Here is a 27,745-nt window from a genome sequence, read left to right on the forward strand (position 1 = left end):
CTTGTTCACCAGCTCCAACAGTCGTATATTTTAATTTTGTGTAAACTTAAGGAAACTCATCAAGGAATGTAATTATATTTTAGCAACTGAAGTTGATTGAGTTACACGTCAGGCACACATATTTTCTCCTCAATATAATGTAGGTACTATCGTTACTTTCACTTTACAGACCAGCAAACTGAGGCCAAGAACCAGAATATATCCAAGCTCAAACAACCTGGGGTAGCTGGAATGCAGGCCTCCGCAGTCTGACTCACAACCTTTGTTGCTAACCACGAACCCAGCAAACCTCTGCCTCTAACTCCATTAGGGCCTTAAAAGCCATAGAAGAGGAGAGAGGCCACTGCCGCCATCTACTTCCATATTTAATCTCTCCTCTTCTCTGTGGCCCCAAACCTCTCCTTCTTCTTCCAGTTATAGAACAAAAGCTTCTATTCAAATGAATAGAGACAAATAGATACTACTCTGTGGGGGCTGTGTACAGCCAGCCCAAAACTACCCTTCTGTCTTTGAGCAAATGTATTCTAAATGTCCTGCAGAGACCAGGCAGCCACCAATCCTGTTCAAGCAAACGAGGCCACTGTGTTTTCACCAGGACTACAAGGACTCACTGCCCTGTTATTCTTCAACTCACCATCATCCCAAATTACACACTATCCATGTCTGAAACTTACTTTGAAATTCATCCAAAAAACCAAGACAGGTTGATGAGCAGAGAGATGGATAAAAGGATAGACTTGTGATAAAGCCAGTGCAATAACATGTTAGTAGTGTAGTATATGGGTGTCCACTGTCCTTTTTTTTAATGCAACTTTTCTGTGTGTTTGAACATTTTCAGAATAAAATATTTAGGGCAAGTTATATTTAAAAACAACAACTTAGGGGCAGTAACATGTTAGTAGTGTAGTATATGGATGTCACTGTCCTTTTTTTTAATGCAACTTTTCTGCGTGTTTGAACATTTTCAGAATAAAATATTTAGGGCAAGTTATATTTAAAAACAACAACTTAGGGGCACCTGGGTGGCTCAGCCGGTTAAGTGGCCGACTCTCGATTTTGGCTCAGGTCATGATCTCGCAGTTGGTGGGATTGAGCTCCTCATCAGGTTCTGCACTGACAGTGCAGAGCCTGTTTGGGATTTTCTCTCTCTTTGCCCCTCCCCCCACTTGTTCTCTCTCCCTCTCTCTCTCTTTCTCAAAATAAGTAAATAAACCTTAAAAAAAAAAAAAAAAACTTTGAGCAAGGAAAGAAGATGGACAGATTCTCTCAACCCTCTTGGTTTATTTAAGGTGCACTTGGGCAATGCTATAACGGGTCTCTGCTTCTCTCTGAATTTAGAAGAGGGTAATCATTTAGCCTGTGATTCACAAACTTCGGATCCATAAGAGTCATCTGGGAGGCTAACTAAAAATAAAGATTCTTGGAGATCTATCCCCAAATTTCTGAATTTGGGTGGGTCTTGGAAATATACTTTTTTAACATGTTCTCCAGAAGATACTGGTGAGAAATCCATGCATATGGAGACACACTGTTTTAAAGTATGATAAGAATGAAAGACATTAGGTAGGAGACAGCAGAGGTACCATAACTTACTTTGTCTTGATTGATTGGGGGGGGGGGTGCCCGAATCAATTAGATTAAGGCACTAATATCCCTCCCAGTTAAAAACAAACAAACAAACAAAAGGAAACGTGTGCATCACTTATGTTTTCTTAGTAAAAGACCAACTGAAGAGTTTAGGGTTTTGTGAACAAACGCTTGTGTTAGGGAGCCCATTTGATGGGCACATCCACATGGAAAAGTGTCATGTTTGTACATGGATAAACAACACTGAATAGTTAAATGCTGAGACTTGCCACATTGAACTGAAAAATTTTATTTATGGAGAAAAGATATACCAAAGAGAAAAAAGCCTCATTTCAATTTTGAAGACTATTCATTTTTCTCCTTTAAGTAGTTAATTTTTTATTTTTTTTTAAATTTTTTTTTTTCAACGTTTATTTATTTTTGGGACAGAGAGAGACAGAGCATGAACGGGGGAGGGGCAGAGAGAGAGGGAGACACAGAATCAGAAACAGGCTCCAGGCTCTGAGCCATCAGCCCAGAGCCTGACGCGGGGCTCGAACTCATGGACCGCGAGATCGTGACCTGGCTGAAGTCGGACGCCCAACCAACTGCGCCACCCAGGCGCCCCAGTAGTTAATTTTTTAAATGAAGAATTAGGAAATATTCACAAAAGAGTTGGTTGGGAAAGTATAGTTTGATGAGATTTTAGACATTCAAAAAATAATGTGGTGCTACTTTTTTCAGCTGAGATTTTGATTGTTCAGCAGCCCCTACTCAAAAACGTTCACTGTCCCTATTATCTATATTAGTACAATTAGGCAATAATGTGAATACAAAGTTGGATCATAGATGAAGTCCCACAATGAGGCCACAGAAACGTCCATAAAGGACCATGTCATAAAACAGTGATATATGCCATAAAAAAAGAAACAAATTAAATGTTCTGGGAATTCAGAGCAGAGAGAAATCATTTGCAGCTGAAAGGATCAGCATGGTGGAGCTTCAAGCTGGGGGTAAACGAATACTTACATTTGGGGGGCACCTGGGTGGCTCAGTCAGTGAAGCAACCGACTCTGGGTTTCAGCTCAGGTCATGATCTCACAGTTCAGTTCGTGAGTTTGAGCTCCACATCAGGATCTGCGCTGATGGCATGAAGCCTGCTTGGGATTCTATCTCTCTCTCTCTCTCAAAACAAAACAAAACAAAACAACAAAACCTTAAAAAAAAGAATACTTATATTTGGACATGCAGAAACAGGACAGAGGGTATTGTAGGCAGAAAGGCAATGGGAAAGAAGGTAAAGGGAGTGCACACAGGCACAGAGAATGGAAGGGAGGAAGGACAAAGACTAGTCAAGGAAGACAACCTTGGAGTCAAATTTTGGAGGGCCTGAAAAATCAGGCTAAAGAACTGGGGCTTTCCTTTTATTAGCTGAACACTGAGGAACCACCAAAGGGGTTTGGGTTAGTATGACCAGAGCTCTTCCTTGGGGATGTTTTTCTGGCAGCCTCATACACTGGATAGGTTACAAAGAGCCATGTAGGGGCTGTTGTAAAAGTTCAGGAAAGAGGACACCGGGGCTTAAACTCAGACGGTAGTCATGGACACAAAGGAGAGGGGCTGGCTTGAAGAGAAGCTGTGGGAGGTAAAACCAGTGAGATATGGAGACTGATTTGTTTGAAGAGGAGGGAGGAATTGAAACAGGTGCTAGGGTTTCAAGCCCATGTAACTAAGAGACTGAAGGAAGGGTACTGACAGAGACAGAGAACCTAAGGAGTAATTAACTCTTGTAAGTGTCAAAGTATACATTTCAGTTAAAAAGTTAAAAAGAGTTAAGAGTTAAAAAGAGTTAAAAAGATGACTCTCACACAAGCATGCTTCAAAGATTTAACTGTTTAAGAGGAGGATATGCGAGGCCTTGGTATGTGCATATATGTATATATATATGTACATATGTATACAGTGTTAAAAAATATACAGTTAGGGGCACCTGGGTGGCTCAGTGGGTCAAGCGTCAAACTCTTAGTTTCAGCTCAGGTCATGATCCCTGGGGATCTCCCTACACCCCTCTCCTCTACTTGTGCACACACTCTCTCTCAAATTAAAAAAATATATATGTGTGTATATATGTAAACAGTGAAAGGGAAAAAAAATGCTAGAATATGTTTCTAGGGTAGACCCAAAACTGGCTAAAATCACTAAATGTACAATAAAATTGTTGCCTTTGTGATTAACTCTAGCAGAGAGAAATCATTTTCACCTCTACCAGACAAAATTCATTTGTAGCTTATCAACCTTTTAAAAAAAATTTATTTATTTATTTACTTTTGAGAGAGAGAGTATGCAAGTAAGCGAGGGATAGAGAGAGAATCCCATGAGGTGCAGAGACAGAGGGAGAGAGAGTGCGGAGCCCAGAGCGGGACTTGAGCTCACCTGAAGTGGGGTTTGAACTCACAAACCAAACGGTGAGATCATGACCTGAGCCAAAGTCGGATGCTTAACCGACTGAGCGACCCAGGAGCCCCTAGCTTATCAATCTTCTATAATGAATACCTAACTTCACAGACTCTGGGCCTAACTCAATAATAAATAGTAAGTCACATAAAATTTTCTTTCCTTAGACCAGTGATGATCCTTTTTCTGTAAAGGGACAGATAGTAGGTCTTTCAGGTTATGAGGTACATGTAAGTCTGTCACAACCTCTCAATTCCGCTGTTGTGGGTTGAAAGCAGCCATAAATGATATGTAACTACATGCCATAACGCAGCTATATTCCAATAAAACTTTATGAAAACAGGCACTGGGCTGGATTTGGCTTGTGGCTTGCCAGCCCTGTTCCAGTTCCGTATTTCTCTAAATTGAATGATGATCATCGTCACCTGGACGACTTGTCAAACCACAGACTTCACCACAGGCTTCACCTCCACGGTTTTTGACTTGGTAGATCTTGAGCAGAACCCAAGAATTTGTATTTCTATTAAGTTCCCAGTGATGCTGATGCTGCTGGTCCAAGATCGCACTTTGAGAACCACTACTCTAATATGATATATGGCATTTAAAGGGCACTCAATAATCCTTTGGCCTTATTTCCAGGTTTCGGATCATTTGTCTTAACCAAAGGAAGATGAAGAACTCAGATTAGGACCGAGGTTTTAATGCCAGAGTGCATCAAGTGGAGTTCCTGGTACCAATCGTTTCCAATATGGATCTGGAGCATTGGAAGAGATAAGTCATTTGGGAGACACTCATAAAACTGACAGACGCATACAAATGTTAAAGGGAAGCACCTACAGAGGCTAGAACTTTGGAAGGAATGGGAGAGAAGGTAAGGATGAGGCAGAGAAATAAAGGAGGGTTTAGACAGGGGGAGAACACAGGAAGTGGTGTCATTGGAAGGCAAAGAAAAAGTCTTAACGTTTTCCTTGCCAACATTTCCAAACACCCCAGAGTGGATGAGGTTGCCAGATATGCAAAGAAAAGTTTGGATCAGAGATCTAGGGATAACACCTTTTCAAGCTCCTCTCCCAACAAAACTAGAATAGAGAGGATAAGCAATGAATGGTCAATCTCCACATTTCATTTATACCAGCAGAGGGCTGCAAGGGCAAAGGAATGTTTATAATGCTTTTTGGTCCAGGGTTTCTCCCCTCTACAGTTAATTCCTCAGTAATGTTTGGGGGGCAAAAAACTGTGGATCACTTAGCTTCCTTGCTCTCATCAGTTGGGTATTTTAGTACAGGACGGTTTGATTAGTTGGGTGAGAGAGGCGATGAAGAAATGAGAAGCTTCTGATTGCTTGGGGAAGAGAGAACGAACGTGGGGTCCAGTTTGGGATTTGGATAACAGGAAGTCCCTGTCATCACAAGGCAACCCTTAACACAAAAACATGCCTCACAGTGTCATTAAAGATGATAGAAAACCGTCTGAGAATTTTTTCCTCGTTTTGATTAAATATTATTTTTTGCAAATGTGAAACATTAACAAAAATCTCAAAGGAAAAACATACAAAAAGGTACACTTAGAGAAGCGTTGCTCAGTCTTTATCCCTTCCATCTCATTCCCACCCCACCTCCCTCTGCAGGTAACAAACTGTGATTGTTTCTGGTTATCTTTCCCGTGGTTCTTTAGTGAAAAGAGACACATACCATCCTGGAAGTTGCTTCATATCAGTTCATGGAAATCAGCTTGTTTTTCCAAAATAATTGCACAGTACTCCATTGTGTGGTTGTACCACAGTTTATTCATCCAATTTCCTATGTACAGGCATTTGTTTCCAAAACTTTGCAATTATAAATAATGCCACAGTGACTAACTGTGTGAACACTATTTTTGTATTGTCGGCTATGCATGTTCAGGGTAAGTTCCTAGTAACTCAGGGTAAGCTGAGTTTGAGTGTACAGTTTTATTAAATACTACGAATGTCCCTCACTAAGAGGTTGTATTGTTTTGCACTCCCAGGAGCAGCACATGAATACACCTATTTCTCCATCACCTCTGCAGCAAAGTGCTGTCAAGCTTTTGAATTTTTTTTTCATTCAAATAAGGAGTAATATTTCAGTGTAGTTTTGATTTGCGTTTCTTTCTAAGCAAAGTTAAACATATTTACATATGTTTGAGGGCTATTTTTATATTCTCTTTTACTTGTCTGTTCATGCCTTCTGCCTATTTATTTATAGTCTAGGGGGATTTTGCTTCTCTCACACCTATTTTAAGAGTTCTTCATACAGGGCCGCCTGGGTGGCACAGTTGGTTGAGGGTCTGGCTTCGGCTAAGGTCATGATCTCACAGTTTGTGAGTTTAAGCCCCGCGTCGGGCTCTGTGCTGACAGCTCAGAGCCTGGAGCCTGCTTTGGATTCTGGGTCTCCCTCTCTCTCTGCCCACCTCCCCCGCCCCACCCCCGCTTCACTTTATGTTTCTTTCTCAAAAATAAATAAACATTTAAAAAAATTAAAAAAGAAGAGTTCTTCATGTCTCAGGCATATTAGCCCTTTATCCGTGATAAATTGCAAATATTTTCTTTCCACATTTTGCCTTTTGGATTTGCTTATGGTGCTTTTTGACATCATGTTTTCTTCAATCATTTTTATGTCCCTGAATTTAAAATTTTTATCTTATTACATGGGGATTGAGTTAAAGTTAGAAAGCCTTTTCCCACTCAGATGCAAAAGAATTTTATATATATTTTTTAGTACTTGTATGATTTCATATATTATACTTAGGTCTGATACATAATTTGGAGTTTATTCTTGTAACTGATGTCAGGTATGGGTCTAATTTCATCCTTACAAATAGCTAGCAGTTGATTTAATACCATATATATATATCTATATCTATATAGATATATAGATATATATAGATATACACACACCATATATATAAATATATATATCCTATATGTGTATATATATATATATATCCTGTATGTGTGTATGTATATATATATCCTGTATGTGTGTACAGGTGTACACATACACCCTGTATATATAATACCATATATATGGCTTTTTTGGGTAGAAACAAGCATACAAGGTAGTCGGCTTTTCAGAAATGGTCTAATTACACTAATACATTTAGGGTAATATCTAAAAATGCCTGCTTGAATAATTTATGCATGGGACCAGTATTTTAAGAAGTTTATGTAAATTAAAATTCCTTCCCTTGTGGCAATAAAAACTTAAATTCATGTAACACTTCAGAGTCTATAAAGCACCTCCACAGCCTCTATCTTGTTTATCCTCACTCGTAACTCTACACCTGAGCAGGCTGTCCTCGCCACGATCCAGATGATGAAACTAAGGCTACAGGACAACAAATGACTCTTCCACAGTCATGTGATTAGCAAATGGGGTAGCCCGGCTCTTCTGGCTCTTTCTACTGTGTTCCAGCATCTTGGCACTGCGAGCCTGGCACGTTTAGATTCCCATGGAGGTGGTGGCCAAGATGCTCAGACATCTTGCAAAGCAGGGCTGAAGTAAGTCTCTTCCCTACAGGTTGACAGTGTGCTCCAAATATCAAGAAGTGGGAGAGCAGCAAAAGATGTGGTCAATACCTGCCATCTAGACAGTACTTAAGTCTGAGTGAAACTCGGAGAGTGACGTGCACGCAAACCAAACACAGAACGATACAAGACTAACTCAAGCTAACCATGGCAAAGTTGCAGTATTGCAGACAAGAAGTATTTTAACAGAAAATGCTTGGAGGAGTCACATTCTACGGGACATCAGCCAAAATTTCTGAATCAAAGCCTTGTTTTACATTCTAAGTCTACACGGGGCAGACTCAAAGGAGTGATTTGGCTATCGGATTCCAACAGCAGTTCTCAGGGTGATCAGAGGACTGCTAGAGGTCTTGAGACCTTTGCAAGGGTTCTGCGAGGTCAAAACTATTCTCATAAGACTACAGGAAGGTCATTTGCCTTTTTCATCGTGTGAACACTTGTTTGCTCTGCTGGTGGAATAAAACTACGGAGCAAGGCAGTAGCACCATACTGAATTTGTGGTCATTGTATTCTTCACCACTCCAGGTGGGGAGGGTGGGGGGTGGGAAGCGCCAATTTCACTTAAGAATTCCCTTGATGAAGATGTGAAAATTGTTATCTTATTGAATTGTAACCATTTAGTACCAGTCCTATTCAAATTCTGTGTGAGGGAATGGGAAGGGTACAAACCTTACATCTGCTGTATACTGAAGTATAATGGTGTCTCAAGGAAAAGCATTTGTGCTACTCAATAGTTATACGCTGAACAGGCCACTTTATTTCACCATATATACACTTGAAAGAACTACTTATAGGCCAACTGGTTTTTCAGACTTGTTATTTGGCAGGCATTTTCTCAAAAATGAATGAAGTGAGCCTGTCAGTGCAAGGAATACAACTGATAGTATTCGTTGCCTTGATAATAACATTTGAACTTTCCAGAAAAAATGAGAATTCTGGAAAACTTGTATCTGTCACTGAGCCTGACAGTTTCCCATCATTTAAACTTTTCTAATGGGCGCAGTATTGCTTGATATTTTATAAGATATGTCAATACTTGCAAGAACTCTGTAACTCCATGAACCAGTAATTTCTAACAGACCACTGAATAATGTTATAAAATCACATAGGGGGAAAATCCATTCAAAGTGCAAGACAGATCAATTCATTCCACACTGCAATTAACCTTAAAAAAAACTAAGACTTGTTGACTTTTAGAAACAAAAAGAAAATCCACAATTATCTGGAAGAGCTATTAAAATACTATCTTTTCCATTTATGTATCTGTGAGGCTGTATTTTCTTCATAGAATTCAACCAAAAAACATATCACATCAGATATAATACAGCAGGTATTAGAATCCAGCTGTCTTCTATTAAACTAGACATTAAAGAGATTTGTAAAAATGTAAAACAATGACACTCTTTTCGGTGCATTTTTGTCAAAGCTATTTTCCTTAAAAAAGTTATTTAACATGTAATAGATTTACTATTATCATTTACAAATATTTAAAAATTTTTCAGCTTTTATCTTAGGGTAAATATAGATAAATATGACTCATATTATTTTTAATGACCCATATCGGGTCATATTAATAATTAATAATTCTTTGGGGTCTCCTTAAATAAGTACAAGTGTAAAGGAGTCTAGTGACCAAAAAATTTGAGAATTGTGGTATTAGAATTTTAGAAAAAAATCTTATTTTTTTATTTTTAAAAATATTTTAGTGTTTATTTTTGAGAGACAGAGGGACAGAGACAGAGCATGAGCAGGGGAAGGGCAGAGAGAGAGGGAGATAGAATCTGAAGCAGGCTCCAGGCTCCACGCTGTCAGCAGACCCCAATGCGGGGCTTAAACCCATGAGCCAAAGTCGGATGCTTAACTGACTGAGCCACCCAGGCACCCCAAGAAAAAGATCTTAACGCAAGAGAAGACAGAATTAGTAGACTAATTCTAAAAAGATTTTGGTGATAAAGTGGGATCAAGGTACTACTCTGCCCCAAACGTATATGTGTGTATATACGTGTGTGCGTATTTCCTCCTCTCCCTCTCTACAGCCACAGTTTCAGAAAATGGATAGTAACAACTTTTGTGTCTCAAAGTGTGATTATTTCCATCTATTCTCTAGTTATCTGAGAAATATCTTTTTTTTCAATATATGAAATTTATTGTCAAATTGGTTTCCATACAACACCCAGTGCTCATCCCAAAAGGTGCCCTCTCCTCAATACCCGTCACCCACCCTCCCCCCCCCCCCACCCCCCATCAACCCTCAGTTTGTTCTTAGTTTTTAAGAGTCTCTTATGCTTTGGCTCTCTCCCACTCTAACCTCTTTTTTTTTTTTGAGAAATATCTTGAAAAATATTCTTGAATTCCATGTATTTCTTCATATTACTTCATGTATTTTTTATTGTATGTATGGATTACATGTTTTCCTAAAAGTCCCTGAAATAATTATGATCACAGGGTTAAGTCCTACATATTCGGCAAGAGTTCCCGGATGTCACTGACTGTAATCCTATTTCAGCATAGAGAACTATTTGGTAAGGACATTGAAAAGGTGTTACGGGAAGGAGGAACTTCCATATCCTAGTATTTTGCAACCTGAAAAAGTAGTTTTTCTAAAAAATGAAGCCCAAATAAGAAAACTGTAATGGATATTACCATTTGTGCTATTGTTAAGTTCCACAAAGGTCCTTGTAAATTGATGTCTGATAGTTTTGAGGAACAAAATTGACAAGTATCACACCAATCTTTCACAAAGTCTTTACAAAGAATACAAAAAGAAAATACTTCCCAACTTGATTTATGAGGTCAACATAATCTTGATATCAAACACTGACAAAAACATGATGGGAAATGAAAATTACAGGCCAATCTTTCTCAGGTGCAGAATGCAAAATCCTAATAAAATGTTAGCAAACCAAATCCAGCAATATAACAAAACTAATACATCAGGATCAAGTTAGATTTATTTCAGGAATACAAAGTTGGCTTAATATCTTTAAAAGGTAATGTAAATGATACCATTAACAGAAAAAGAAAAAGAAAATGATTATCTCAATAAAGAAAAAAGCATTTTATAAAATTCAACACTCATTCATGATAAAACTCATGATATAAAGTAACTAGGAAAGAAAAGAACTTTCTTTCTTTGATAGAGTATCTACAAAAAGCATGCAGTAAACAGACTTAATAGTGGAATATTAAAAGGTTTCATTCTGAGGTGGGGAACAAGATAAAGATGCTTCCTCTCACTGGTTCAACAGTATTCTGTACTGGGGTACAGGCGTCATAAAGCAAGACAACATTAAAAAGGAGGAAATAAGACTCATAATTTGCAGATGACATAATTCTATGGGGAAAAATACATAATAAATTACACATAACCATTACATTAATAAAGGAATTTGAATAAGGTTTCTGGATAATATGACAAAGATGCAGTTCTATACACCAGCAACAAATAAAATGAAACTTTAAAAGGATGCCATTTATGATAGCATCGAAAAAATTCAGTGGAAAAAATAATGTACCAACAGGAGGTACAAGAGGATACATTGAAAAATATAAATATTGCTAGGAGAAATTGAAGGAAACCTTTATAAGTGGAAGGATATTTCTGTGTACAGTTTGGAAGATGTTTTAAAGATGACAGTTATCCCCAAATTGATCTATAAATTCAATGCAATGTCAATCAAAATGTAGGGTGTGTGTGTGTGTGGGGGGGGGAGGGCAATGGACCAGTAAATGGAAATGCAAAGGGTCAAGGATAGCAAAAACAATCTTAAAGAGAAACAATACCGGAGGCCTTAGGTTACCAGATAAAGGACAGAAACCGAGACTGTAGTATCAGTACAGTCTAGGCAAACTGGCAAATAGAAGAGAACAGAATGCCCAGAAACAGAAGTATACATAGATGGACGGTTAAATTACGACCAAGGGGGGACTACAGCAAAGTGAAGAAGGATGAGTCTCCCAACAATGGTACTGAATTAATTGAACACCCACAGTTAAAAAAAAAAAAAAAAAAAAAAAAAAAAAAGAATCTTGTCCCCTACTTCATACCATGCAGAGGAATCAATCCTAGGATTGTAGAAAAGTAAAACAATAAATCTTTTAGAAAAAAAAAATTATAGAATATCATCACCTTGAGGGTAGGCAAGGATTTCTTTAAAACAGATGAATAAAAGCGACAGCCATAAAGAAAAGCTGACAAATGGAATATTAAAATCAATAACTCCTACTCATCAAAAGATACCAGAGAGAGAAAAGGCAAACCACAAAATGAGAGAAGATATTTACAATATGTATCTGACAAGAACAAGCATCCTGAATATGTAAAGAATAAGTCAGTAAGAAAAAGTCAGATAGTTTCCCCCTCATCTTCCCCCCTACTCCCTCCCCCCCAAAAAAAGAAAAAGAAAAAGGACAAGACTCTTAAGATTCTTAAAGAGGTACTTTACAAAAGAGGGTATCTATATGGCCAATAAACATAAAACATGCATTAGGTATCAAGGAAATACAATTAAAACCACCACGAGGTCCTACTGTATACTTGCCAGAATGTCTAAAATTAACAATAGACCACTATTTCTGTCTCAATGCATTTGCCTATTCTGGACATTTCATGCAAATGGAATCCTATATCGTGACATTTTGTGACTACCTTCTTTCCCTTAACAGTATGTTTTCAAGGTTTACCCATGTTGTATCATGTATCAATACTTCATTCCTTTTTATAGCTGAAAAATATCCCATTGTAGGCTATGCCACATTTTGTCTATCCATTTGTTGGTAGATGTTTGGGTTGTTTGCGCCATGTGGCTATGAGTAATGCTGCTGTAACCATTTGCATACAAGTTTCTGTGATGGCAAATGTTCTCAGTCTGTGGGGTATGTATCTAGGAGGGGCATTGCTGGGTCATAAGGTAACTATGTTTAATCTTAGGAGGAGCCACCACATCGTTTCCCAAAGTGGCTGCCGGTTTTACATTTTACATTCCCACCAGTGATGTATGGATGTTCTAATTTCTCCACATCTTCGCCAACACTCATTTTTTGTTTTGGCTGTGAAGTGGTACCTCACTGTGGTTCTGATCCGCATTTCCTCACCTGCTAATAAGAATAAGCATCTTTTCTTGTGCTTGTCATTTGTGTATCTTTTTCGGAGAAATGTCTATTCAAATCCTTTGGCCATTTTCACATTAGGTTACCGGTGTTAGCATTAAGTTGTAATAATTCTTTATGTAATGTGAATACTAGACTCTTTAGATATATATTTTGCAAATATTTTCTCCCAGGAATGGACTTTTTTTTTTTTTTTAAGATTTTATTTTTATGTAATCTCTACACCCACCGTGGGGCTTAAACTCTACTGACTGAGCCTGCCAGGCACCCCAGGAATGGAAATTCGTATAACCATTTTGGAAAACCTGTTTGGCATTATCTACTAAAGCTGAATATACACACAGCCCATGGACCCAGCAATCCACATCTACACATATACTCAGTAGAAATGAGAACTTATTTTCCACAAAGCACATTTGAGAGTGTTCGTAACAGCACAATTCACAATAGCAATTGAAAAATTAAAAGTCACCCAAACATCCTATAGGTAGGCCTAAATATGGTCCTACAAAGATGTCCATATCCTAATCCCTGGGACCTGTGAATGTTACCTTATTAGGCAAAGGGACTTTGCAGATGTGATTAGGATTTTGAGAGGGTGAAACCAGACTTCCAGTTTCCAAGCCACCAAGTAAGGAGTTTGAAAGTCATCTTTCCACCCTAACAAGCAAAATGCTGAACTGAAAATTCAACAACTCTTTTTAGACTTGTCAGAGAAGTGAGGTCCCAGAGCCAATCCTTGTCCCCCAAATTGGAAACTGGCAAGTGGACACAGAACAACTTGTTTAACTAGAAACTCCCAAGCAGAAACCTCTGAGGGAGACAGTACTGGGGTAGGAAAGCCTGAACTATAGTTGACAAGCTGCTGGTGGCTCAGAGTAGACAATTCTGTGAGCTAAAAAATCCCTGGTCTAGGGGAATCCCCCACTTTTGTGACTTTTACCTCCAGGAGTTCTATCAGGATCTCAAAGGGAAAAAATCAGAGAAAAATTCCCTGGCGTTCCCCATCCAGCCATCCAGTCCCACCTAAGGGGTAGGGGTTTGCGGGTGGAGATGGGGACTGAGAAGCACTTGTGAAGTTCACAGCCCAGGGGCACACGGTCACTGAGACCTAATCATAGGACTACAGAATGCTTTCCCTCTCCCCAATATCTTACCACCACATTACTAAAGGTCTATTCACTGGACTTCTTTTTACCCAGTACATCATGTCCAGCTATCAACAGAAAATTATAAGGCATAGTAAAAGGCAAAAAGTAGTTTGAAGAGACACAGCAAGCATCAGAATCAGATTCAGATATGGCAGAGATGATGAATTATCAGGCCACAAATTGAAAAATGACTATGACTGGGGTGCCTGGGTGGCTCAGTCAGTTGAGCATCCGACTTAGGCTCAGGTATCATGATCTCACAGTCTGTGAGTTCGAGCCCCATGTAGGGCTCTGTGCAGACAGCTCAGAGCCTGGAGCCTGCTTTGGATTCTGTGTCTCCCTCTCTCTCTGTCCCTCCCCTGCTCTGTCTCTCTCTCTCTGTCAAAAATAAATAAACATTTAAAAAAATAAAAAAAAAGAAAAAAGAAAAACAACTATGATTAATATGCTAAGGGCCCTAACAAAAAAAGTAGGCAACATGTAAGAATAGACGGGTAATATAAGCAGAAAGATGGAAATTCTAAAAAAGACCCAAAAAGAAATGATAGAGATTCAAACAAACAAACAACACAAACAAACAAACTAACAGAAATGAAGAATGCTTTCCGTGGGCTAATTAGTTGACAGGACATGACTGAGGAAAGAATCTCTGAGTGACAGTATATGTTAAAAGAAACTTCCGAAACGAAAAAGCAATGCAACAAAAGGCCAGAGGTGGGGGGCGGGGGGGGGGGGGGGAGGGATGGAACAGAATATTCTAAAACTGTTAAGACTACAAAGATGTAACATATACATAATACAGAAGAAAGGAACAAAATAAATCTTTGAAGCAGTAACGACTGAGAATTTCCCCCAAATTAATGTCAAGACACTAAACCACAGATCCAGAGTTCATAGAACACTAAGGATAAATCCCCAAAAAACTATGCCTAGGTGTATCAAACTGCATGACAAAAAATCTTGAAAGAAGCCAAAGGAAAAAAAAAATCTATGGAGAAGCAAAGATAAGAATTATATCCAGTTTCTCTTCAGAAACCAGGCTAGTAAGGAGAGTGTGTGAGGTGTTGAGGGAGCTTACATTGGATTGCTCAGGTGGACCCAAGTTAATCACACGGATGCTGGCACGAGGGAGGTAGCAGGTTCAGGGCGAGAAGTGATGTGACGGAAGCACCGGGTTGAAGATGCCATGTCTTGAAGATGGAGAAGGGACCAGGAACCCAAGGAATGCAAGCAGCCTCTAGAAGCTAGAAAGGAAGGAAGAGATGCTCCTTGGAGCCTCCAAAAGAAACCAGCCCTGCCGACCCCTTAACTTTAGCCCAAGTAAGGCTGATTTTGGACTTCTGACCCCCAGAATGGTAAAATAATAAAACTGTAGTGTTTGAAGCAACTGAAATTTGGTAACTTGTTACAGCAGCAATAGACTGATATACCTCCATCAATAGCATAATGGATAAACTGTAGTGTATTTGCATGGTAGAGTATTATGGTGCAATGAGAATGGATAATTATTGCTACATGTATTTGTTGATGTGTCACAGAACTAATACTGAAAGAAACCTTTCACAAAAAGAATATAAACTCTAAGATTCCATTTACATAAAGATTATAAATAAATAAAACTTATCTATGCCTGTGCAAGTTGGGATAGTGGTCACTTGGCAGGCAGGGGTACTAATGAGGGGCACACAGAAGAACACAGGATGCCAGTAACATCTTTCTTGATCGTGGCGCTGATTAAGAGGTATTTCAAACCATATAACCTGAATTTGTACACTTTTCTGTACTGTATACCTCAATAAAAACTGCTTAAAAACAAAACAAAAACAAGTAGTTTAAAAACAAATTTCCTTGCAAAAAATAGGGTCAAAAATTGGTTTAAGGTTTAAACAGGGTAAACACAAGGTTTTAGATTAGTTAAAACTGAATACCACGTAAAATGAACACTGACAGTTATTTAAGCTAATGACTCAATTCCAAGGATATTCTAGTACACCTCCAATGTCACACAGAGAAAAATGAGTTGGTCTAGACATGCAAACACAGCAGACATGATGCACAGGCAGCGATTTTCTTTCTGTCATTAGTTTTACTTAAAATACTAGTTCAGAAAAACTGGTCTTTATAACACCATGACTGCAGAACCCTTTCCAGACTAAAGATTCTATCAGAGGCATTTTTCATCTTCCATTTCCTCAAACAAAATGTTTTTATAAATTAGTTTTTCCGTGCCCATGAACAACCTAAGTTTTTCCCACCTTGAAACAAATCATTACCCTCTCATGTTATTTTAACACTTATATTCAACTATTAGGAGCCAAATACTATTTAAAAGTAAAGGTTTTAAACTCCTAATGAAAGGATTGTGTTAGATAGTAGGGATATTGTCCTTAAACATTTATGCTGAAAAAAAATCTCTGGAATATATATTTTAAAGTAATAATGAAGGCCAATATAAGGGCAGTAGCCATTTTTTCCCAGTTATCTGTAACGATTCAGTAAGTTAAATGTACGTATGTTCTTTAGGTGAACTTCAGTAAGAAGTCAAATCGTTCTTATGAAGGTTCTACAACAAGCATTTAAAAACAGTATTGAAAATTCAGGTGGAACTACTAACAACAGGTGTTCTCACCTGTAAGAGAGGAGCTATGTGTTAGTGCATTTGCCAAGCTTTTAAACAGCTTCTGCCCAATAAATAATGATAAAAGGCTATATTTTTATCTACCAGAAATGCTGACATAAGATTCTGCAGTTCAAGACATGCTTGTGGGGAAGACGTGTTGATCAAGGTAAACTCCCAACTTAAGGAAACTTAAGGAATCTTACGTATTCACTTGTCTCTTACAAAGATCAGAATGCTTAATAACCCTATAAAGTCAAATACCTTAAAATACTAATGAATCTTATTCATGGTCTGATAAATACAAATTATATATAAGAGAATGCAACAAGTTATTTGAACCTGAATGCAGAGAATAAATACTTTATTAACTGATTACAGTTGAAAGTCACAAACAAAAAAGGGGTATATTAAGGCAGAGCCATATATATATCTATATCTATATATCAATACAGATATAGATAGACAAATCCAAAGACTGTTACCTCTTTACATTTTAATAACCTCTGCATTTTTCTTTTATGCATTTAGGCAGTGTGCTTTCTTTCTTCTCAGTTAAAGAATGAATCTTGGCCAATATTTTAAAATTCCATTTTGATGACAACTTACAGGATCATGGATCAAAACAATGACTAGTGTATAAAATGCTATCTGATAGTTTTCTCAGCATATTCCATGTGTGGTGGTATATTTACGTTAGTGTGGAAAATCTGACAATTGATCATTTTCTCTTTTCCAGCAAAACTAACACATAATTTTTCAAATGATTTTAATAGTCTTAACTAAAATAAGTTTGGACTTCCAAGTCAGTCAAATGCCCAAAGCATATTATTTTCTGCCTTTTCCTAAACCCTCCCATGTTTTAAATAGCCTTTAGAGTATGATCACGTGGCTGTATTTCAGATCTATAAATTTTGAGTTTTTCAAAATCCAAAATTATTTCCTTATGCAAAGTGGCAATGCAAACAGCAATCCTACATAATGTAGAATAATTTTTCTTCTGTATAGCTTCCTTTTATAAAAAACGGGCAACCACAAATAAAAATTAAAAAAAAAAAAAAAAAAAGAAATTTAGTCCATCTGAAAAAGCACTCCAGTTCCCTAATTCCACTTTTGAAGGAGAAGGCAGAGGCAAGTTTACATCATCCCAGAAAACTGAATAAATGGCTTTATTTGGTATCTTCAAGAAGCTTCTCCTTCCGTAGGAGATGTAGGTGTTGTAGGGGAAACTGTAACTGGTTTGCGTGCAATTCTGTCTAGTTCCGCATGAACATCTGATAGGACAGGCTTCTGGCCTACATTGAAGGACAAGAAACAAGATTTAGATAGAAGTCAAAGTATCTTTTACACCAATATTTCTTCATTTAAAAACTGCCAATGGTTTCATTAACTTTACCCAGCATGCTAAGTTATATAAACATCCTTAATTTAAAAATAAATCCCCTCAAAAAAAAAAATCAACTCATTTTATTATTTATTTAAAAAAATTTTTTTTAAGTTTATTTACTTATTTTGAGACAGAGAGAGAGAGAGAGAGGCAAAGAGAGGATCCCAAGCAGTTATGTGGGTTTCAGCCTCATGTCAGGCTATGTGCTGATGTGTAGGGCCTGCTTGAGATTCTCTCTCTCTCTCTGCCCCTCCCCTGCTCATGATCTCTCTCTGTGTCTGTCTGGCTCTCTCTCAAAATAAACTAAAAAAAAAAAAAAAAAAAAAAGAAAAAGATACTTAACTGACGGAGTCACCTAGGCACCCCTAAATCCCCTCATTTTAAATTATAGGGTCTGTTACCAAATGCAAATAAAACTAGTACCTATCATTTAATTTCATAAAAACGTCTTTTAAAAAGGCACAGGGCAATAAGAACAGTAAAACAGCAACAAAATTTTGGAATGTAGAAAGAAGATGAATGAGTGGTAACTAAATCAGCAGTCTTGAGAAAACTTAATCTTTTTACATTGGCAGTGGGAAAAGCCAAGAAGAAATTCAGTTTATACCCAGAAACCTGTAAAAGGTTCCAAAAAATGGTAGCTGTACAATGCTATTTGTGGAAAGGATGGCAAGATGGGATTAAAAAGGAGAATGGGTTAAAAAGTCTGTTTTTTTTTTTTTTTTAATGTTTCTTTTGAGAGAGAGAGAGAAAGAGCACACATGCAGAGGAGAGGCAGAGAGCAAGGGACAGAGAGAATCCCAAGCAGGCCCTGTGCCATAAGCCAGGAGCTGGATGTGGGGGCTCCATCTCACAAACCACCAGATCATGACCTGAGCTGAAATCAAGAGTTGGTTGCTTAACTGACTAAGCCACCCAGGTGCCCCTAAAAAGTGTTTAAAGAGCAGTTACACAAGCAACAAAAGAAAAATAAACTGGACTTCATCAAAATTAAAAACTTTTGTGCTTCAGAGGACACCACACCACTGAGAAGTGAAAGAACAACCAACACGATGGGAGAAAAATTTTGCAAACCCTATACCTGGTAAGGGTCTAGTAAACACAATATAAAAACAGCACTTAAAACTCAAATATAAAAAGACAAATAACCCAAGTTAAAAATGGGCAAAGGATTTGCATAGACATTTCTCCAAAGAAGAACTACAAATGGTCAATAAACACATGAAAAGATTCTCAACATCATTCTCCATTAAGGATACGCAAATCAAAACTACAATGAGATAGGACTTCACAGCCACTAGGATGGCTCTAATCAAAAAGATGGACAATAACAAATGTTGTAGAGGATGTGGAGATATTGGGACCCTCATTTCTCACTGCTGGAAATATAAAATGGTGCAGCGTTTTGCAAAAACACTTTGGCGGTTCTTCAAAAACTTAAATGTAGAATTACCATATGACCCAATAATTCTACTTCTGGATATATTCCCAAGAGAGATGAAAACATATATCATTTGTCAAACATGTGCCAAAAACCCATGTTCACAGTAGTACTATTTATAATGGCCAAAAATTGGGGCGCCTGGATGGCTCAGTCGGTTAAGCGTCCGACTTCAGCTCAGGTCATGATCTCGCGGACCGTGAGTTTGAGCCCCGCGTCAGGCTCGGTGCTGACAGCTTGGAGCCTGGAGGCTGTTGCAGATTCTGTATCTCCCTCTCTCTCTGACCCTCCCCCGTTCATGTTCTGTCTCTCTCTGTCTCAAAAATAAATAAACGTTAAAAAAAAAAATTTATAATGGCCAAAAATGGAAATAATCTAATGTCCATCAACTGATGAGTGGACACATAAAATGTGGCATATCCATACAGTGGAATTTTATTCAGTAATAAAAAGAAACGCAATAATGATACCTGCTACAATATGGATGGACTTGGAACACGTTATTGAAAATATTAAACAAGGCACGTACTGTATGATTCCATTTATATGAAATCTCCAGATAGGCAAACCCACAAATACAGAAAGCAGATCAGTGGTTGCCTAGGACTGGGGATGTTGCGAGAAAAAAGAAGTTACTGCAAAAAGGCAGGAGGTTTCTTTTTCGGGAGATTAAAATATTTTAAAATTAGATTATGATGATGGTTTGCACAACTGTAAATATAACTATTGAATTGTACACTTCAAAGGAGTTAATCTCATGGTATATAGTTATATCTCAATAAAGCTTTTAAAGAAAAATAAAAGATGTAGGTAAGCATACCTGATTTTTTGGCGGATGGTGGTAAACCACTGCTTCCACCTCCAGCCCCACCTCCAGGGCTACCACTGCCAACACCAGGGCCTCCCGGAGAACCAGTCTTTTTACTCAGCAAACTATTGAAGAAATTTGCCAGGACACCTTCACTTGTAGCTCCAGCTATAAAAAACACAAACCAAAACACTTTCACTGAAAACATTAGATTCTTCTATAAATTTTTATTATAGTAATCACACACAGAAAGCAATGAATACTTAAATGTGTTCCAAATTCAAGTCTAGTTTGTTCTTTTGAGCCTGGATAACTTATCTCTAATCCATTTCCATAAAAACAAAATATGAGTAAATTTTAAGAGTAGAAGATAATGATGAAAAATTAGAACATTATTTAAAAAAGAAAACAACCAAAAACATTTAAAACAGATGTTAGATGCTACTATACCTCCCTTTTGAAACCGGTTCTTCCAAAGTGTAACTATTGAGAAATATTTGCCTCAAGTGTTACAAAAAGCTACTTAATCCTGTATGAAAACCAGCAGAAGTTCCAAGAGATAAGTGAGTACAGGATAACAAGAAATAATTCACAGGAGAGAAATACAAATAGAAAAGAAACACTAGGGAAAAAGCTCTTACTAGTATTTAAAGAATGCTGATTAGGTTGTGCCAAAACTGCAACACTCAATGTTGATGATATGTAAATAAGCCATTTGAAAAACATTACCAAAGGCACAAAAATGTACAGACTCTGACCTGCTAATCCCACTTATGGCAATTATTTCTATTGAAATAACTTTCATGTATATAGTTTTTTCTTTATGTCGATTGCAAATAACCTATTAACTAACATACGGATTTCTTTGATGACCTATCATAGGAGAAGGATTAAATGTAACACAAAACTTTCATAAAGCTTACCTCATAGATTGGATATATTAAGGCTACACTATAAAATAAACGGTTTGCAGTCTGAATGACTATGAGATTATACAACAAAGATTAGAAGTTACTGCACAAAAATGAAAACAGTTACGGAAAAGGTAGGAATCTAGGTAGATTTTTTTTTAGTGTAAAATACACTGTGCTGTTTTCTCCAAGAAAAGAGAGAAATGTACCTTTCATGTTTGGATCAATTTTTTTTGACCCAGCAGGGATGGGAGACACGCTGGCAACATTGGACGACACAGATCGATTTGGTGTTCGAGGGGAGCCTCCTGGGACTCTTGGTGAGGCATCCTATGTAAAAATTAGGAAAGCTGTAATTCTAAAACCCTGAAACTTCCAACTTCACAAAAGTTATTATTATAAAATGAAATTACTTTTTAACTGTCCCCCATCTGCACTACTGTACTTTTACACGGCAAGCCACTGCCAAAAATGTTTAGTAATTGTGTCCTCAGGATCAGAAAATACCAGAGACCTATCACATTTTAGAATACAAATTCCCCTTCCATGCAAAAAGAATGTATTCAATAATGGGGTGTGGTTATGCGTATAAGCTTGGGAGTCAGATCTGGATTCCAGTCTGGACTTGCATGCTACCAGCTGTAAAATCTCAGGTAAGCTGTAACATCCTCCAAAGCCTCCATTTCCCCACCTGCAAGATGGGGCTGGCAGTACCTGCCTCACAGGGCAGTGGTGACAATTTATAAAATAACACATAGAAATGGTTCCACACTCAGTAACTGGTGCGTGACAAACACCGCAAAATACTTTTTTATGATTTAAATATTCTAAAAAGGAGTGCAGTTTATCCTTTAGAATTTCACAAATTCTAGGAAAATTCTTAACTCAAGTTTATATCAAAGCACACCCATATGAGACATGTATACGATTAAGAAAAAAAAAAAAAAAAAGCCAAACCAAGAATGTACTGCACTTTAGTAATTTTGTCCAAATCTGTAATACTGACCACAGGCCTTCCAGCTGCAGTTGGTGGTTGCTTTGCTAAAAGGGACTAAAAAACACAAAAGAGTTCTAGGTTAGGCATTCAGCATGTATTGCTGTATTTAAAAAAAAAAAAAAAAAAAAAAAAAAAATATATATATATATATATATATATACACACACACACACACACATATACACACACACATACACACACACACACACACACACACACACACACACATATAATGAACAGTTTACCCATTAACCATACTAAATCTGCTTCTGATGTAATTTCATACCTACCTGTAGCTTCATAAGAAACACTTGGTCATCTTCTGCCACAATTTCCTTCTCATGTACAAACTGAAATGAGCAATGCATAAATGAGCAAGTCTAACATATTATGCTAAAATCATTAATCACATACTCTCTAGATTAGACTAATTAAAAAAAAAAATTCAGTATAAACGTTACCTACATTTACACGAGTGAGCTGCCCTGCCCCAGCCCCTACAGTGCAGCTGGCCAGTAACTACCTGCAACAGTAAGAATGTTCCTGTCTCTGTGCTGTCCAATGTAGCCACCAGTTACCTGTAGCTACTGAGCACTTCAAATGTGGCTGTGACGGAGGTACTGAAATTCTAATTTTATTTAGTTTCACTTAATATGTATTTAAAGGCCATATGTGACTAGTAGCTACTGTATCAGGACAGCACAACCTTAGAGTCATAGGTATGTTAATCATGCTTATAAAATATGCTAACCAACAGTTTGGTGTTTTAAGAGGGTCACTAATATCCCAGTTGAGTGAAAAGCAACTTGCCCCTGGTTTCTCTGAAACAAAAACATAATGACTTTTCTACCTGCTGAATAATTAGGCAAAAAGCAGCACAAGTATCTCCTGCCTTCTACTATTTCTATACAATGCATACCATGGTCTATTTTCCACCCAGCAGTCAGAGTGATCCTTTCAAAAGGTTAAGCAGATTACATCACTCCTCTGCTCAACCCCCACCTCCGATCGCATCCCACTCAGAATGAAATCCAAAGTCCTGACTCCAGCCAAATGAGAAGACCCTACAAGATCCTAACACTGCTTCCCACCTCCTGCCACTCTGGCCCTCCTCTTCACTCTTTTCCAGCCTCTCTGCCCTCCTCACCCACTCCTGCCTTGAGGCACGTGCACTTTCTGCTTCCTTTGTACACAGCATTCTCCCCTCTTATCAGAGACATTCCCTAAACTTCCCACAACAGCTCACTTCCCCACCCCACTGCTCTCACTCCCTCTCCCCTTACTTGGCTTTACTGCCACAGGACTTATCAGCGCTTGAGAACTGATAGGTGCATGGATTTACTATCGCATGACATTTGGCACCTCGTACCTCAACAGTGGCTCAGTAAATATTTGTGGGGTGAATAAAAACAACTTACAGCACAATTCTGTTGGTCAAAGAGAGAATGGGAAAAACCGTTCTTTTTTTCCCCCACCTTGATGTGGGCATTTCTTTTAATAGACATTCAAACCAAATACCATGCCAATTGATTTTTCATTTATCATTACTTTTCTTATTTCTAATTACCCACAAAGAGAAGACAGATACTCAATATCAATACTTGGACTTTTAAGAAAGAATCTCATTATATAAATCAAAATTCTTTTTCCTGAAGCATGTCCAAGTAAGTCACTGAGAAATACTGTAAGTAAACACTTGTTTTTATACAACTTTCCAGAAACACCTGTAATATCTAAGTATAGAACATCACATATTGTTTCACATGAAATCAAAATATGTGAAAGAAAGTACTTTCTGGAAGCAGATTTAATAGTCATACAAATGACATGTAACAGTTAAGACTAAGCCAGAAACTCCTGGACAGCTGTGGGCTAGCACAGGTAACTAATGGCTACAGAGAAGATCCCATAACTGCCTCAACAAATAGAAGCTAATAAAGTTATCCTACCAATGTTTGCTCGACTCCTGGCTGCGTTCTAGGTTGGAGGCTCACAGCATCAACCTATTCAAACTTTTCAAGATCCATATACTCACTACTCACACCAATCCATGATTTCCATTAGAATGTGGAATCTGCACTAGTATTTTTAATATGCCAAAGGCTCAGTAAGAATTCTGTAACTGAATAGCTGATTTATGTTTTGATAACACAGATCTTTATTTTGAACTGAACATTAGAAACACCCACATTATACTTAGAAACCCTCTTGATAGGAAAGGACCCCCTTACCTTTCTATCTATAATCTTAAAATTACGGACTCCCCCCTTTGGTTTAAAAAGCTAAATATTGAGACTTTATACTAAAACTGTTACCTTTCGGACAGGTGGTTTGGTTATAATGTCTTCAAAATTATCTTCTGCTTTCAATGTTTGAAAATTTTCATGTAATATTCCTATTTTCTTATCGTTATCCCACCCTGCTGGGCTGGAAAGAAATGCACATGACAAATCTCAAGCATGCACATATATATATATACATATAGAGTCATTCATTAAATCCATGATCATATTAAAGGGAACAAATCTGACCAATTATGAAAAATTAATGAGCTTTTTATTGTCATGCTCAAGCTATAGTTTACTACTTTTCACCTAAAAAGGTTCTCCATCTTCCTGATTTTAAAAACGCAGTTTTGTTGCTGTTTTTTTTTTTTTTGGGGGGGGGGGGTTTGCTTAATTATTATTCTCTCTCAATGTATTCACAGAACTTTTTAAAAGCATGTCTAGATTATATACTGGCTCCTTTATTTATCAAAACCAATCAAAGAGTAAGTAAGTATATTAACATATGCACTCAACAGTTTAGCTATATATAATAGCAAGGCCTTTGGAAAAGACTCAGGCCAGCAGTAATTCTCAAAGGCAAAGATAAATAGATCAAGATGGGTTATAAATAAAACAATCTAGGAACAAATTCTCATCTACTCATCATGGAAAGGTCTACTGGTTTCACCTCAAAACTGAAAACGAGGATTCACCATCAAATTGCAGCAATAATACACGATAAAATAATATATTTAAAAGTATACTTACATAAATACTGCATCTTTTTCCACAACAACAGCAGGAATCTTATAGGGAAATCCATACAGTTTCTGAACGATATATTTATATACTAAATCTATATTTTTGTTTTCTTTTACTGAAGTGTAAATAAGTGCTGCACCATCTGAATAATACCATTAAAGAAATTTTTGGACAAACTCCATGAACAGGTGCCATAAAATTCTGTGTTCTCAGCTGAACATTTGCATTTATATGCATATTAGTTTCAAAAATAACTCCCAGAGATACATTATACGGTAGTCAAGAATTTCAAAAGTATAAAAAAAAAAAAAATTTCTAAAGTGTAAAATACATACAGACTAAAATGCAAATAAAACAATCTTTACACAATCGACTTGATTTAGGGGGGCAAAAATCTCCTTAAGAAAGTAAAGGTAAATTGATTAATATTGACATTACTACTATCTCTGCATTTAAAGCAAGAGAAGAGGTATTGGTTTTGTTTTTAACCTTCCTAAACTTCATGAAGGATGGATATTACTTATCAACGACTGTTTGGCTTGCATTTTTCAAAAAGATGATTTGTGCTAGTGTGTCTTATGGTTTTCACTAGTCCCGGGAATTAGGACTTTAGGGACAAAGTTCAGGAGACCTACTAAGGAGAAAAGACGAACCAATAGGTACCACCAAGAAACTTTCAGGAATGACTCAAGGAAAACAGATTTCATGACCAAAATTTGAGGTAATACAACCTCACGAGGATGTATTAATCAAAGCAGACCCTAACTTCGACCTTTTATCCAAATGATACAGTAGATCCAAAGATCAAGAAAGGCCTGTGGAAAAGGGGGTAATGTGACTACTGACAGATGATATGGTTAGAGTGGCTATCAGAAATTCTATGGCCACAGCTAAGGACCATGCTCTAACACCGGCCACTGTGTCCCAAGAGAGATGATAACTTAGACCAAGAGGAGATGCTGGGAATAGTTGAACTTCTACTTCTGAACTGGAAGACTTGTATTTTCTAGTGCATGAACCGAAGGTTATGAATCTAATAGTACTGCTAAAAATGACTTGTCATAAAACTTGGTAGAAACAAACATCCTAACCTTAAGTAAAAGCTTAACTGTGTGAACTTTTCATTAATGATCTCTCATGAGAACCGATTTATGAATGCGAAAATTTGCATTGCAATTAACATTTAAAAAAATTAAGATGATTTTGAACTGTTGCCTTCACACGTGCATACACATGCACCTCACTATCTTGAAGTGATTTCTCACAGTTTGAATTTTAAAATTTTTATTATTTGTTTTTTTAATGTTTGTTTTTGAGAGAGAGACAGAGCATGAGCAGGGGAGGGAAAGAGAGAGAGAGAGAGAGAGAGAGAGAGAGAGAGAGACAGACAGACAGACAGACAGCATCCGAAGCAGGCTCCAGGCTCTAAGCTGTCAGCACAGAGCCCAATGCAGGGCTTGAACCCAGAAACTATGAGATCATGACCTGAGCCAAAGTCCGATGCTCAACTGACTGAGCTACCCAGTGTTTCTTTTTTTTTTTTTTTAAATCAACGGACTCTACTAAAGGTCTGTGATTATTTTAGTGGACAGTCTCCTTCCTGATTACATACCTGCATGTATATTTTCAAGAACAGCATTAAATAAATGTTTAAAGAGACTACGACTTCTTAAATTTGCTAATCTTCAATAACAAAGGTTTTAAAAGACTCTTTATGTAAACAAATGCCCTTTAATTCAACCCAAGTCAACCATTATGTGACAGGAGAAAAGAAAGGGCCGTGGAGAGACAAAGGACTGAGGGGAAAGTGCCAGTGTCAAGCGACCTTACAGCTCTCCTCAGTGCACGCAAGCTGTGACCACGGTTTCAACAGCAAATTCTCCTAAAAGCATTCATGTACAACCCTCATTTTATCCTTCTTTTGCTGGTGTCTGTTATTCAGTGGCTCCTCTAATCCTTGCAACCTACACAAGATTCCTTACAGGTTTCCTAACCTTGTGATTATCAAAATCTCCCAGAAAGCTTTTTAAAAGTACAGATTGTTCAGCCTCACCCTGAAATGTCCCAATTCAGCAAGCCTTAGCTGGCACAGCTAGATTTAGAAACCACTGCTTTAGACTATGTGTGGAGATGGTAACACACTGAACATATTAAAAATGAGAACACAAACCTCAATATTGATCTTGCCCCACCGCCACTCCCGATAAATGAATCCTGCTTTGTAATCAGAATGTTTTCAATGCCAGTTCATTAGAATTTTCCACAAAAGACTAATAGTTGCTTTTCTTAAGCACAGTACTTTAAAACACAGCAAACCAAAGTTAATAGATTTCAACACTTGCTTTTATAGCTCAAAATACCCAGATATAAATGATTTGGGAGCTAAAATGAAATTCCTAACCAGAGCAGGAGGAAAAAAGCTTATGGAATTTCTGAAGTCCATCAATTTAATTCCCTTAACTGAAATAAGCAAACAGGAAAGGTACACTGCACCAATCAATGTAGTAAAAGGATACACTGTAAACAAAACTTCCGGATATGTGACTGAATAAAATCAAAATGTTCATCTCTGTAGTCATGTTCTTTCTCCAATACACTAATGGCATCACACTGTGGAGAAAATAATTAAAAGAAAAAAGACCCCAATAATAACAGCATTAACTTTAAATAATCAAAGTTAAATATAATGATTTAGATAGTTCAGTTTTGGGTGGGGGAATATCACAAAACT

General features: G+C 37.5%; 1 protein-coding gene across 1 annotated transcript in view; it reads right to left on the reverse strand.

The window, feature by feature from the left end:
- Positions 1-16,788: 16,788 nt before the first annotated feature.
- DYNC1LI1 (dynein cytoplasmic 1 light intermediate chain 1) overlaps positions 16,789-27,745 on the reverse strand; it is a 37,112-nt gene continuing 26,155 nt past the window's right edge. The window contains exons 6-13 of the mRNA XM_045436429.1: positions 27,531-27,624; positions 25,021-25,156; positions 24,301-24,412; positions 22,276-22,335; positions 21,995-22,039; positions 21,198-21,318; positions 20,090-20,245; positions 16,789-17,736 (exon numbers count right to left, since the gene is read on the reverse strand). Coding sequence (XP_045292385.1) covers positions 17,624-17,736; positions 20,090-20,245; positions 21,198-21,318; positions 21,995-22,039; positions 22,276-22,335; positions 24,301-24,412; positions 25,021-25,156; positions 27,531-27,624 — 837 coding nt within the window. The 3' untranslated portion in view covers positions 16,789-17,623. The remainder of the gene's footprint in view (positions 17,737-20,089; positions 20,246-21,197; positions 21,319-21,994; positions 22,040-22,275; positions 22,336-24,300; positions 24,413-25,020; positions 25,157-27,530; positions 27,625-27,745) is intronic.

The sequence above is a fragment of the Leopardus geoffroyi genome, chromosome C2, assembly GCF_018350155.1.
Source record: "Leopardus geoffroyi isolate Oge1 chromosome C2, O.geoffroyi_Oge1_pat1.0, whole genome shotgun sequence".
Taxonomy (NCBI): domain Eukaryota; kingdom Metazoa; phylum Chordata; class Mammalia; order Carnivora; family Felidae; genus Leopardus; species Leopardus geoffroyi.